This window comes from Pseudomassariella vexata (assembly GCF_002105095.1).
Source record: "Pseudomassariella vexata strain CBS 129021 chromosome Unknown BCR38scaffold_7, whole genome shotgun sequence".
NCBI classification, from domain to species: Eukaryota; Fungi; Ascomycota; class Sordariomycetes; order Amphisphaeriales; family Pseudomassariaceae; genus Pseudomassariella; species Pseudomassariella vexata.
This window is the reverse complement of record NW_024467962.1, coordinates 1,405,004-1,418,872: the sequence shown is the minus strand read 5'-3', so window position 1 is coordinate 1,418,872 and position 13,869 is coordinate 1,405,004. Positions and strand designations below refer to the sequence as shown.

Sequence of the window (13,869 nt, the reverse complement as noted above, 5' to 3'; positions counted from 1 at the left end):
ACCACAGCAATGATTCAGTGAAGCTCCTCCAAGAGACTTTCTGCTTCTTTGCGAAGAAGTTCGTCACTCGTTCAACAACCACCCTCCATCACATCAACCGAGCTCCCCGCGATGCCTCACTCCACTACCTCCGGATCTTACTCTCGGGACCCCTCGGTGTCGCGATCAACAACTAAGTCAGCCGCCGATGGTAGCGTCGATTCAGGGCTCGAGAAATTTCCCGATTTCAACAATATCGATGCGCCGCCCTTCAGCAACGGCCTAACGTCTGCCAGTCCCGTGGGGCTGGGTCTGAATGGCTATGGGAACAGCAACGGCCTTAATCGAGGGCTGTCTCCATTCGCAGATCGCTGGCAGCCAAAGAAAGACCAGACGAGAGGCGTGCAATGGGGACAGCTGGGACGGTCGGCTGTTCCATCGCAAGTTCGCGGCGGTGCGCCCGATCATGAGAAGCAGAAGAGCATCGGCGAGGCCTTTCGAACCATTAGAGACAGGAACGGAAGCGTCAGTCAGAATGCCCATGAGATCGCGGGCGCTCTGCGTGCCCCCGTGTCAGCGAAACTTATTGTATGTCGTAGAACTTGGAGTTTGTCACCCCTCTGCATATACCGCTGCTGACACGTTGTACCTGTAGATACTCTGTGTTTTGTGGTACGCATCTTCCGCTTTAACAAACACGTCATCCAAGTCTATCCTGAACGCCTTCGACAAGCCTGCCACGTTGACGTTAATCCAATTCTTTCTCGTCGCTTTTTACTGTTTAGCGTCATCATGGCTCGCCTCCGTCTTCCCGAGCCTGCGAATGTCGATACCTGCGCTGAGGCATCCCATTCGTTATCCATCGCGCGACGTCGTTATGACTACTCTGCCCTTGGCCGCTTTCCAGATTGGCGGCCATCTGCTAAGCTCCACGGCGACCTCGAAGATACCAGTGTCACTGGTGCATACTGTCAAGGGATTGTCTCCGCTCTTTACTGTCCTCGCATACCGATTCATCTTCAATATCAAATATCCAACGGCGACGTACTTCTCGCTCATACCCCTAACCCTTGGCGTGATGCTGGCGTGTTCGGGAAATCGTACTTTTGGAGGCGAACTCTTGGGCCTGATATACGCGCTTTTGGCGACGGTGATATTCGTGACGCAGAACATATTTTCCAAGCAACTCTTCAACGAGGCGGCCAGAGCCGAGGCTGATGGTCTTTCGGCTAAATCTCGAAAGCTCGACAAGCTCAACTTGCTGTGCTACTCATCAGGGATGGCATTTGTGCTTACAGTGCCTATCTGGTTCTGGAGCGATGGCCTTGGACTGCTACGCGATATGTATAGCGACGGCTCCTTGGATCTTACTGGCAATCCGAATACCATGGGTCATGGGCGGTTATTCCTCGAGTTCTTGTTTAACGGCACTTTCCATTTTGGACAGAACATACTGGCATTTATCCTTCTATCACTTGTCTCCCCCGTCACATACTCGGTCGCGTCCCTTATTAAGCGCGTCTTCGTTATCGTTGTGGCGATTGTGTGGTTCCGTAATACGACCACGAGGATTCAAGCCGTAGGAATTGCCCTCACATTTGTCGGGTTGTACTTATACGATCGTACGAGTGAGAGCAATAAGGCAGACCGACGCGCCCGCCTGTTGAGCCAGAGTGCGGTTGGCCAGCCCTTGCTCCCGCTTAACACCCAGGGAGCGTTTGCACAAACCAATGGGGCGCCTATCTTCGAGAGTCCGATGACTGTGTCAGCAGCCCCGAATCTTCATATTTATACAAGTGGGCATTCATCACTCGCTAATAGCGGGAGCGAAGATTCAAAGAAGAACGACCAAGCAGGCCCTGGTAGGCAGAGAGGAAACAGCAGTGCCGCTTGGTTGGCGCCCGGTACGCGACAAGAAGACACTTGGAGGCTTGAGGATAAGATGCAACGAGCCCAGCGTGTCAACTGAAGACACTTGACATGACGGGGCGCATTGAATTTCCGTGAGGTTTCACAGAAAGCACAGCTCAGCATACACGGCCTTGATACATTTATTTTTTGTAGAGGGACGGGGTACGATCACTCACAGAAGGCCGGCACCTGGAAGGTGATGAGGATGGCCTTCAAGGAGATAGATTTGAGAAACCCAGGCGGGCTTGCCAACACGACATAAAGCGGACTGGAGTTAGGGGGATCTCATTTTGATTTGTCCATACGTATGAGCATCCTGCACTGCAACTGTCAAATACGAATGTTTGCCTGCATGGGGATGGCGTGTGTGCTTGTTAAGGGTATGATAGACGTTTGGATACCATTTCCATGAACTTTTAGAACAGAAAGCACTAAACATTAGACTTTCATGATTCGAGCCATGGTAATGGGAGGACTCTGGAGAGCGTGGAAAGCGCCGCGCTGTTGCGTTGCTTCCCCGTAAAAATGTGAATACCTAAGCTCTTTAAATGCATAATAGTCCTTTCAAAACGAAGTCCGATTTCCGCCGAAGTCGTCACACTTAGCTCATGCACTTCAACGACCTCATGCAACAAACAGATACCAATTTTCCAAATTGAGAGCAGGTTCCAGCTTGCACGTCACGTGGCTCGAGCTTCGGCAAAGTTTGGGTTGAGCATTTTCGAGCAACCTCATCCATTGTCTCTCCCGATTCCCTCTCCCCCCAAAAACTTCATCACCACCTCCACTCCATCCTCAAACGTCGCTCGTCATCTCTTCAAGATGTTTAAGAGGTATGTAGACCCCCGCTGACGGACCTTTTTGATGGCATCGCCGCCAATTGGGTTCAATTGGGCTAACCATAGCGTGTTTTCCCTCAACAGCGGCATTTCTTCCTTCGCTCGAGCGGCTCGCCCGACCTTCACAGCCGGCTCGCGCCGCGCTGTGAGGCCAACTGCCTTCCGATCACAATTCGTCAACAGCCGGTTTGCAAGCACACAGGGTGTCGGTGATGGCAAGATCTACCAGGTGAGTTCAATTCAGAGCTGGCCCGAAAACCTGGTCCTCCGGGTGAATGGACCCGAGCTAACATGAGGCAAAAACAGGTCATCGGTGCCGTTGTGGATGGTTAGTAAAGTCGACACGAGTCTCAACGGAGCTTTAGCAACTCTCTCGGAAGCTCAACTAACACATTGCTCCAGTCAAGTTTGACGGCCAAAAACTGCCGCCTATTCTGAACGCCCTCGAGACGACCAACAACGGTCAGAAGCTCGTCCTGGAAGTCGCGGTAAGCTTCACCACACAGAACGACATTGACTCGCGCTTGCCTACTGACAGCTTCTAGCAACATCTTGGTGAGAACGTCGTCCGCTGCATTGCCATGGACGGTACTGAAGGTCTCACCCGTGGCGCCAAGGCTGCCGACACTGGCGCCCCCATCACAATTCCTGTCGGCCATGCAACGCTAGGCCGTATTATGAACGTCACTGGTGACCCCATTGACGAGCGCGGTCCCATCAAGTCTGAGAAGACTCTGCCCATCCACGCCGACCCTCCTCCGTTCATCGACCAGTCCACCAGCGCTGAAATTCTCGTTACTGGTATCAAGGTTGTCGACCTGCTCGCTCCCTATGCTCGTGGTGGCAAGATTGGTCTCTTCGGTGGTGCCGGTGTCGGCAAGACTGTGTTCATTCAGGAGCTTATCAACAACATCGCCAAGGCCCACGGTGGTTACTCTGTCTTCACTGGTGTCGGTGAGCGTACCCGTGAGGGTAACGATCTGTACCACGAAATGCAGGAGACTTCCGTCATTCAACTCGACGGCGAGTCCAAGGTCGCCCTGGTCTTCGGTCAGATGAACGAGCCCCCGGGTGCCCGTGCCCGTGTTGCTCTTACCGGTCTCACCGTCGCTGAGTACTTCCGTGACGAGGAGGGTCAAGACGGTATGTATTTTCGAAGCGCCCATATTTGACTGGAGTTAACGTGTGGCAGTGCTTCTCTTCATCGACAACATTTTCCGCTTCACCCAAGCCGGTTCTGAGGTGTCTGCTCTGCTCGGTCGTATCCCCTCTGCCGTCGGTTACCAACCCACTCTCGCCATTGACATGGGTCAAATGCAAGAGCGTATTACCACCACCAAGAAGGGCTCCATTACCTCCGTCCAGGCCGTCTACGTCCCTGCTGATGATTTGACTGATCCCGCCCCGGCCACTACCTTCGCCCATCTGGATGCCACCACTGTCTTGTCCCGTGGTATCTCTGAGTTGGGTATCTACCCCGCCGTCGATCCTCTTGACTCCAAGTCGCGTATGCTGGACCCCCGTGTCGTCGGTCAGGACCACTACGACACCGCCACCCGTGTTCAACAGATTCTCCAGGAATACAAGTCTCTCCAGGACATCATCGCCATTCTGGGTATGGACGAATTGTCGGAAGCCGACAAGCTTACTGTTGAGCGTGCCCGTAAGATCCAGCGTTTCCTGAGCCAGCCTTTCACTGTCGCTCAGGTTTTCACTGGTATCGAGGGTAAGTTGGTCGACCTGAAGGACACCATCACCTCGTTCAAGGCCATCCTGAGCGGTGAGGGTGATGACATGCCCGAGGGTGCTTTCTACATGGTTGGTGACTTCGCATCGGCTCGCGAGAAGGGTGAGAAGATCCTGGCTGAGTTGGAGAAGCAATAATTGCGTAGCAGAAGCCGGGTTGTTAAATAGAGCGTCGCTACTACGTTGAGGGTGAAAGGTGGTGACCTGTGTATATCTAGAAAAGGAGAGCAGAGATGATTCAGGTCTTCTTTCCTAGCTCATCAATTGAGTTCCTTTTGTAAGCTGTATATCACGAAATCCACCTCAGTTCGTCTTGAATATTTGCGATGTGGTTCTGGTTGAATGCGTCCATGACCTTTGCGTGTTGGTATTAACATCAGGATAAAAGGGGCCAAGATTATCTGCGGGTTGTGAATGATCATGGACTGCGCAGCAATGCAGAAAGTTGCTGGTTCACGTGTCCTTGAGCACATAATGGCGGGACAAATATAACAGGGTCTACTATTCGCAAGAATCACAAATGCTCGCGAAAACGCTCAGGACCACTTCCATCCATCCATGCCCCTTTCCGCCTAGTCCGGCTGAACGCTGACTCGGTTTGTTTGGAACATGTATCATGGTAGTTGCAAGTAGCCGTAGAGAAAGTGGCAGTATTGTATTTTTGCGTCGTTACCAGTCATGTAGATTGTGGGTTCCTTTCTAACTCCCCCTTCTACGCAGACCGAATTTTCACCCCCGTGAGTCTGCTGTCAGTTCTAGAAGACGTATACGGCGCGCCTCTCTGTCTCCCGGTTGCGTCCATGTCACTTCATATTATTGGTTCCACTTGCCTTATTGAACAGTCCGATCGACAGGCAGAATCAGCGAGACACGGAGAGATGCCCGAAATGGACGACCCAGATGACAGCGATACCTCCGCAGAGGTGGAAGCCGAAGATGGTGATCGATACCCTCCACTATGCTCTTTCGACGAGAAAGGCACGTATATCGAAGAAGGGTGGTAAGGAGGATGAGTGGATATAATAGGGCTTGGAGTGTTACGTCGAGGATGATGCGCAGGCCAGTGAGAGAACTGGAGGGAGAGGTGGAATTGATGACTGAGGTGAATGAGCCGGAAGTAGGAGGCCGGTGTGCTATAGCCCCGGACAGCAGGTTAGCGGTGTTGAGTGATGGAAGTGGGAACGTGAAACCCTCACCATGGTTTCCGGATGTTGTTGTTTTTTTCCCTCTTGTATCAGTCATGTTGTGTTCAATGGAGGGCTGTACTAGACAGACGGCCCAGGGTCGCTGTGTAGAGAATGTGTGCTTGTGAATTTCAACGGCTCTCACAGGTTTGGTCAGAAAGACTCGTCAGTCTCATGCACCCCTATCCATACGAACTCCCCAACCTTGCATCCTACAGAGAAGAAGCAGTCAACCAGTTTATCAGACTTCTATCACTCAGAAATCAGAAGTGACTGATGAGCATATTACCTGTATCATCACAAGAACTCAAACACGTGTTGTTGGAAATATTTTGCTTTCAATTGCTCATCAAGACTCCTTCTTAGGCCCAATTTGTTCTGGATAGAGGCGCTTTCATCTGGTAAGCTCTGCATGCGCCCTTAATAGTTCTTCACAAACCCATTCTTCCAAAAACCAGGCCAATACTCCTTGACCTCCGTGGCCAACCACCTCGCCAATGCTGCGTTCACCTCAGCCGGCTTCTCCATCTGAATCCAGTGCCCGCAATCAATGCTGGTAGAAGTCAACTTCTTACAGTACTTCTGCTGGGGCGTAGCGAAGCTCGAAACAGCCGTGTCGCAGATGGCGTCGAACTTGCCCTCGATGTATAACACGGGCATCTCCAGCACGGGGTTCACATGCTCGGCCGTGTTGTACGCACGATTGCGCTTATGGTTGGCATAATACGCATCCGCGCCAAAGAACCCCGTCTTCTTCATAGCCTTGATAACGTCATCCATCAGCTCGTCCGAGGCGATAAACTCAGCATTGTCAAACGCCGCTTCCGCCGGGGGCGTAGGCGACTTTTCCGGGCCGCCGAACCAGCCGCCGTCCAGCACCGTCCTGGCCGTCCCCGACGGTTGCCCCAGCTGCGGAAGCGGCCGTTTGGCAAAAATGAATTTCATGAAGCCGGCTACTCCACTGTCGAACCAGGCCGTCGCCTTCTCGAAGTCCTGCTCGTAGAAGGCCTGGTACCCCCACTGGGCGTGCGGGTACTTGTCCTCGGGGTAGATCTCGCGATTAGACCACTTAAGGAGCTCCTCGAGACCGAGCTCGACACAGCGGTACGGCACACTCAAACTGGCCACGGCGCGGCATTTCTCGGGGTAGTGAGCGACGAAGCTCCAGACACAGCCGGAACCCCAGTCGTGGCCGATCCAGACGGCGTCGTCGCGGCCTGTGTCGGCGAGCAAGGCCACCATGCCCTCCACGATGGACTCTTGGCAGTAGTCCTCGATGACCTTGTTGGATGTCGAGCCGCCGTAGCCTGGCATGTCGGGGGCCACGACGCGGAAGCCTAGCGCTGAGAAGGCTGTCAGTTGGTGGATCCAGGTCTTTGCGATAGCGGGCCAGCCGTGCACGAAGATTAATAGGGGGCCCTGGAGGGGGCCCGCCGCGTAGTAGAGGATTTTCTTGTCATTGCCGTAGGTAACGACGTGTTCAGAAAGGGAAGTCATCGCGATATTGGATGATGATTTGGTAGGGATTTGTGAGAGCACGAGGGAGGGAGCTCTGAGTCGTCGTCGTCTACTTCTTATTAGTTGACGGCGTCGACCCGCTTTATTTACTCAAGCCTAGGCTGTTCGTGGGGCGCCCGAGGTCCTCGAAAACCAGTTCGTGAATGGCACCACTATGCAACGCGCGGCACCGAGACATGTGCGGTCGATGCATGGTACCATGGTACGACCAGACGCGATGATTAATAAGCCCGGCCTACTCGCCGGTTTGAGGCGAGGCTTACAAAGGGGCGAGTAGGCCAGGCACACGGTCTTTTCTGAATACTCCGGCGGTGCCAAGTGCCAACCCATTTATGAATCCCTCCCATCTTTCGCGGTTGAATCACTTAGTCTCTCAGGACATCAAGATATCCACGAGTCCACCCGGCTTGACTGATTTTCTACACAATGTTCCCATCGTTATTCGCTCTTATACGTAGTAGTTAAAAGTGTGAGGTGTTTTCTCAACACCGCTCTGGTAAGTTCTGTGAAGCTGGGCACGTTTAGGTCTGGGATCGTGTAGGGCCGAATTGAGATGTTCATACCGGTCATGATTGGCACGCCGGCAGCTGGAGTTTTGGTACCCTTGTAGTACCGCGAAGGCTTTGAAGAGTTCCGTCTTTATTCTCTGTGCGTCGAGTCTCGTGACAAGGTAGATCTACGTCGAATCTCATGGGAGTCCTCATATGAGCGGACTGCTCTCCCCCACTGGGAACGAGAGTATAACCCACTCCAAACACCAGACAAGCAATATATGCCCTGCATTATGGTAAGATCACTTGAGACACATGGATGTAACCGCCGTCCAACAACAATCTCGATGTGAACCGGCTCGTTCGCTTTGAGAGTCCTGCGGCCACAATAGTTTCCTCTTCCGCAGCGCCCTTATCATACGCCCAAAAACCATAACCACACAAGAATTAAAGCCGTAGCCATGACGCACCCAAATATTTTCAGTCCCGTGTTATCCAGTATGTTGGCCAGTGCAATCGTTGCTGCAACGAGGGCCGTATTGGGCAAGGCAAAAAAGACCATATCATCTGAAACGGCATTGAGTGCTCCTTGCGCAGATGCTTATGCAGCGAACCGACCGACACGAGAAGAAACCAGAAACTCAAACCCCACAGTCAAAGCCTTGTCATAAGTGAAAACAGCTGAACAATGACAATGGCGTGGTGACGGCCTTCATAGTCGACCGGCAGGATGAGGGATATTTGTGTTCCCAGCACGATAATACCAGCAGCTGTAACCCCGCTGGGACCACTGGATATAAACACACCGGGACGTTGCATGTCTTGCGGCAGCTTTTGCGTCAGAGCCGATAGAGAAAGGCTGCACAAACCATGAAGCTAATGAGAAAGCCAGTCCCTTGGACCGTGACAGTACAGAATGCGATGGTAAGTGTGTTGATGACCGTATCAGTATCCGCCTGCGTGACGTCACTGATCAGGTTGCTTGCGAATGGAGCTGCTAGCAACAAAGTGTATGCTGGGAAAACCGACACGGGAGTCATGATATGGATAGGAAATATCCTTGTTGTCCGATGAGCAGGATACGTTAACTAGGGGCAAGGAGATAACCTACTGCGTTGACCATATAATAAGATACATAGCCGCGCTGGCAGCGTAGCTCGCACCGATATACACCCAGAACATCAACTCGACCACTCGCTGGAGCCACAGACCACTTCTAGGGATGCCGTATTCGCAAATGTTGATTAGAATAATGGCGGCGCTGTTACTGTGTTAATCTCATTAAGGTCAAATCGGATTCTCTTTCTATACTCACGATACTAGCTTCATGAAATTAGTTGATAACGTAGGCCGACGGGCAAGTTACTTAGATATTTGTGAAAATGGAGAACATTGGATATGCCGCCAGTTGCCTATTGAGTCGACGAGTTGAGCAGGTGCTGGTTTTGGCCCATTGCCGTTGGGCTTACCATGACCTGGCCATTCTGTTAGCACATGGTATCATATGGCTCATGGCCATCGGGATGCATTCTACCATAGTAAACCGGGTCCACTGATAACAACATATCCGATCCCGCAGTCCAACGTTCTTGCCATATCGGCGCAAGTCTTTCCTCGCCTCAGCGATCATATTCGCCAGACTCGACGGGTTCGGCTGCCGCAGACGACTGGGATCAGAACCAGACAGTTGGTGCTCTAGACGTCGATTGGACTCCACGGCGGACGCCCCTCGCATGAAATACTCCTCCCGCGGCGTCGCATAACCGTTCTCGGCCTGTTCCAGCGCCCTGTTCACGGATCTGGGTATTGTAATATGTAGAAGTCGTCCACGGAGCGGGACAGCACCTTGGACAGGATGTACAGAACGATGAGGAAGATGGGTTCCACATGGGCTAGTGCCGAGTGGAAATTGACGATAGTCGTCAGGAACACGACCGTATTCAGGACGATGGAGCCAACGTTGGAAATAGACATGGTACGTCGGCAAAACTGTCCGAGAAATAGGGAAGGAAAGGTTGCGACGGTGGCGGTTGTACCTGCTGGACCGTTGAGAAAACGAAGATGGAAGCCCAGAGCTGTGCGAAGGACGATCCAAAGTCTACGTGCACCGAAGTGGAGCAGATGGGAGCGAGTGACTGGGTGCCGGAATTGGCGGTTTGCCGTGGACCAAAACGGCCTTCGAGTAGCAAAGTCTGGATGCAGTTTGTACACACCAGTAAGACGAAATGCGAAGATGAGCGTTCGACAGTGTAAGACGGTGTGTAAGTCGAGAAGGCTGCAGGTTTTCTGGATCTTGGCACGTGGTTTGGCATATCAAATCGGCATTTGGAGTTCATCCTAAGTTCAACCTAAACCCCGCGTGATGCAATTGCCTGGCCCTGGGGACAGCATGCTGTCATAGCTCGGCTGTGACGGCATGCCCGGGCCAGAACGCCGAAATGCCATCTGACGGCAGTTGACAGATTCTACCCGTGGAGCTGATAACCCATCCCACACGCATCAGGATACGATAGACATATAAGTCAATGGGATCCAGCGTGAGAGAAGAGACTCTTCCGTTTGCCATGACGGTGGAAGAGGCGCAGGAGGGAGCTGGATTTATGGTAATGACCTGTTGGCCACTCAAGCAAGTCGTCACTCACCTGGGAGCGCAAATACTGGGCTAATAAACGCTCAATATCATCCCCATCACTGTTGCGTGTCGGCACACGGCATCATACAGCGCAATAGGCGGGCTTTTCACTCCAGAAAGAGCAAACTCAGAGGTACTTCACGTAACACGACTGCAGGAGCTTGTGTGAGCTCCGTAATTCGGATTCTTTGAGTGTCGATCTTCAAGGTCCCTCTGTGGGGCTATCCGCAGCGGCGGGCCTCAATGTTGGCTTGTCCGGGGACGATATCCACGATCACCTGAAACCGTCAATGGTAATTCGAAGGCTTTGTATCAAGTTGTCCGTGAAATTTGAAATTGGGGGCTAAATTGTTCTGTATATTTAGTTTAGAGGGTGACTTACGCGAAACAGTAACCTAGGTTCCTCATTACAGCCAGTCAGACCCTTGCGCAGGTGTGTTCCAGCACTTCGTACTACACTTATTTTTAAGCGTTTGAGGGAGATACATCTCAACGAAAACCGAGGTACCACGACGCTACTCCACCTTTCGTGATCCAGCACCGGAACCCTCTTCTGTATTCTGCTGTCGATGGAGAAAAGTCGCACAATCTGCGCGTCTTCACAAAATCGCTTTGCCGCTGAAGCCAGCCTCTCGTTCCTCAATTGGCCTTCTTGGTTCCCGTTGTTTTGATGGTCTTCGAACGATGCCTCTCCGTCCCCGGCCCTCCAGGCAGTGGTCGTTAAAGGACACTTATGGTGAGTTCGCAAGGGGCAATCAAGTCGCAACCGGTCGCCAGAATGTCAGGCTCATTAATGCCTCTTTAGGGTTCATCGCAACCTACATCGAAGGCCAAACGCGAACGCATGCTCAGAAAGCGTCCGGCGTGCCTGTGTCCGAGCCAGCGCGGCGTACAGGTCCAGCCCCGACTGGCTCGAGAACGAGGGCGATATCGACAAAGCCGAGCACGAGTGCCCATGGGATTACCAGTACCACAGAGAAGCAGAATGCCGCATCGATATCGCAGTCGCACGGTGTTCGACGAGGCTTCCACAACTACTTCGTGACACACCTCCCCTCCTCGTCCATGCACCCAGATTCGAGATCATCCCCTGGGCTACACCACAAACTGCCGCGCTCCGCTGCTGCCCCTCATGTGCCGGGCCTAGGCTCTTCTCACCCGGCCGCGCCGCCGCACATCCCGCCGAACCGCGATCTGACCGTAGTCCGGATACCGTTGCGCAGTGCTAAACATCACTTCGGTGTCGCCGAATCGAGAGGCCAACGTCCGTACCATGAAGATACCAACCAAGCGGGCACCCTCGACATGCCTGCCTTCGCGAAGCGCACCCCAATTAGTCTAGTCAGGACTGCCATGAAAAAGAGCGGCGAAGGGACACCGGCAGATAGTGCCTTTGGTGATCCCCAAATCTTCTACTTTGCCGTATTCGATGGCCACGGCGGCACCCAGTGCAGCGATTTCCTCAGGGAAGAGCTTCATGGCTACATCGAGGAAGCTGCGGCCGAGTTCGAGTTGGGAAGCAGTCTAAGAAGCCATTCGAGGGCTAAGCAGTTGGCTTTGAATCAGCAACAGCAGCAGGTCCCTACGCCCATAATGGGAGATGCCGAAGCCGGAGGGGATGTGCAGCTGGAGAAGATTACAATAAAGCCAGCCGCGGATGTCGAAGGCAAAGCTCAGATTCCCGAGCAGGATAGACATGGGGCTATTGCAGAGGTGGAGAAGGCGTCTGCTATGGAAAGCTCCACGCCTCAGTCGGCCGAAGCCAACGAGCCCAAAGCTCTGAGGCTACAGAAGGAGATCGTCAAAGAGTACAAGGACACAGTGGGCGGCTACTTTCGCCGCTTTAATCCTCCACACTTCAATCTCCGACAAGAGCCTGATTCACCTGAATTTGTAGTGTCTGTCGAGTCGGTTTTAACGTACGCCTTTTTACGCGCCGATCTGGACTTCGTCTCGGCCCAGGCACGTAAGCCCGACCCCGACGACCCCTATGTTTCTGACTCGGCCCTAAACAATGATGAAGTTCTGGGAAAGCCACATCACATGCCTCCGTCAGGGCAAGGCATTCAGGGCCGCACGCGCTTCAAAGGCGGCTCAACGGCCTCGGTAGCCTTGATCTCGACCCCGACGCCGGCACCCTTCTGGCATCCCGCAGCGTCGAGCACGCTGCTGGTAGGCCACGTGGGCGACACGCGTATCCTCCTCTGCGAAACCGCGACCGGCCTCGCGAAGCCGCTCACGAGCGATCACCATCCCAGCTCGCCCAGCGAGGCCCAACGTCTACGCCGCTACACCGCCTCCTTCGTCACCGATTCCTTCGGCGAAGAGCGAATCCAGGGCTTGGCCAACTCGCGAGCCTTCGGAGACGTAGGCTCAAAGCGCTTAGGGGTGTCGGCTGAGCCCGAGATCACGCGCACCGAGTTGGGTCCCGCTCAGTACAGCTTCATCGTGCTCATGTCGGACGGTGTCTCGGGAACGCTCAGCGACCAGGAGATTGTCGATGTGGTCAAGGAGGCCAAAACGCCCGAGCAGGGCGCTCTGGATGTCATCAGCTATGCGATGGAAGTCACTAGTGACGGAGACAATACTACGTGTCTGGTCGTTAGGCTCGGCGGCTGGGAGCGCAGGAGTGAGGGAGGCCTGGGGAGTCTGGGCACTAAGGAAATCCGAGACTTTAGACGTAATGAGGCTCAGGATCCTAGAAGAGGGCGGAGGTAACAAGTTTATAAAGTGTACCGACGAAGGAGGCTTTGCATACGGGGACTACCAGGCTTGGGGGATAACTTATACGATAGCATGAAAAGGCGTATCATTAGATAAATATATTATTAAATACGCCGTAGGCTCGAAGCCCCCGGTACCTCTACAAGTACTCCTGTATGTCAAACCGTGCCCTAATGGCTGGACTAAATACATACGCTGCTACATAGGTTCGCTCTATTAGCGACTGCGTTACGTCCGCCGCAATACTATGTTAGTTCTCACCCTACTAATAAAGTCCCCCTGAGAAGATCGATATTATCCGGGCCTAAGCGCTATCCGACCGGTCCTGAGTAGCCACCTTGTGATAGTCCCGCTGACTGCTGGTTCCCTGTCGCCGTCGCCAGGTCTCTACGTGTGTGTAGCGGCCATGGTGCGATAGTGGCCCGTAGGCGCTCTCTCGATCCTTCCAGCAGGCCGCAAAAGAGGATTACGTGCTCTGCCGTCTCGGGGGCCTCTCCACAGCGACATAGCGGCGAGTACACACCGAAGGCTCCTATCTTAAATAAGAAAGCTGATAGTCCTATTTTTCCGGTCCTGATCTGGCATAGGGTAGACGCCTCCGGTCGGTTTAGGCCTGAGTACTTGCCCTGTTTCGGCATTCGCATCGAGGGGCCCTCCGGCTCCTCGGCGATAGCGCGTCGCTGGCGGTCGTGTTGTGCTGCCCCGGAGAGCCATCTCTTCTCCCAGTGGTCTAGGAGGGCGGCCGGGGCTTCCTTCTCCTTGCCCATCCACTCGGAGCCCTTAGCCTCCTTCTCCATCGTGTACCCCGCTGGTCTGAGCGATTGTGACGCCCGCTTCCGTCCCGC

The 13,869-nt window shown here is 53.5% G+C and overlaps 5 protein-coding genes across 5 annotated transcripts; 3 read left to right on the top strand and 2 right to left on the bottom strand.

The window, feature by feature from the left end:
• Positions 1-111: 111 nt before the first annotated feature.
• On the top strand, positions 112-1,948 carry BCR38DRAFT_485347 (triose-phosphate transporter; the record flags this gene model as incomplete). Its single annotated transcript, XM_040863868.1, has 2 exons — positions 112-567; positions 635-1,948. The coding sequence occupies 2 exons, from the start codon at positions 112-114 to the stop codon at positions 1,946-1,948; spliced, it is 1,770 nt and encodes a 589-aa protein (XP_040715624.1).
• An 806-nt stretch (positions 1,949-2,754) lies between these two features.
• BCR38DRAFT_343061 (P-loop containing nucleoside triphosphate hydrolase protein) lies at positions 2,755-4,613 on the top strand (the record flags this gene model as incomplete). The annotated part of the gene is made up of 5 exons (XM_040855995.1): positions 2,755-2,958; positions 3,036-3,057; positions 3,132-3,217; positions 3,275-3,872; positions 3,922-4,613. The coding sequence occupies 5 exons, from the start codon at positions 2,755-2,757 to the stop codon at positions 4,611-4,613; spliced, it is 1,602 nt and encodes a 533-aa protein (XP_040715623.1).
• Positions 4,614-6,079: 1,466 nt separating this feature from the next.
• Positions 6,080-7,156, bottom strand: BCR38DRAFT_343198 (Alpha/Beta hydrolase protein; the record flags this gene model as incomplete). The annotated part of the gene is made up of 1 exon (XM_040856009.1): positions 6,080-7,156. The coding sequence occupies one exon, from the start codon at positions 7,154-7,156 to the stop codon at positions 6,080-6,082; it is 1,077 nt and encodes a 358-aa protein (XP_040715622.1).
• Positions 7,157-8,083: 927 nt separating this feature from the next.
• Positions 8,084-9,298, bottom strand: BCR38DRAFT_457966 (uncharacterized protein; the record flags this gene model as incomplete). Its single annotated transcript, XM_040862102.1, has 8 exons — positions 8,084-8,235; positions 8,283-8,308; positions 8,348-8,499; positions 8,538-8,727; positions 8,780-8,935; positions 8,984-8,991; positions 9,024-9,080; positions 9,203-9,298. 8 exons carry the CDS (start codon positions 9,296-9,298, stop codon positions 8,084-8,086), a joined length of 837 nt encoding a protein of 278 aa, XP_040715621.1.
• A 1,686-nt stretch (positions 9,299-10,984) lies between these two features.
• Positions 10,985-13,018, top strand: BCR38DRAFT_457965 (phosphatase 2C domain-containing protein; the record flags this gene model as incomplete). Its single annotated transcript, XM_040862101.1, has 2 exons — positions 10,985-11,195; positions 11,277-13,018. 2 exons carry the CDS (start codon positions 10,985-10,987, stop codon positions 13,016-13,018), a joined length of 1,953 nt encoding a protein of 650 aa, XP_040715620.1.
• Positions 13,019-13,869: the final 851 nt, after the last annotated feature.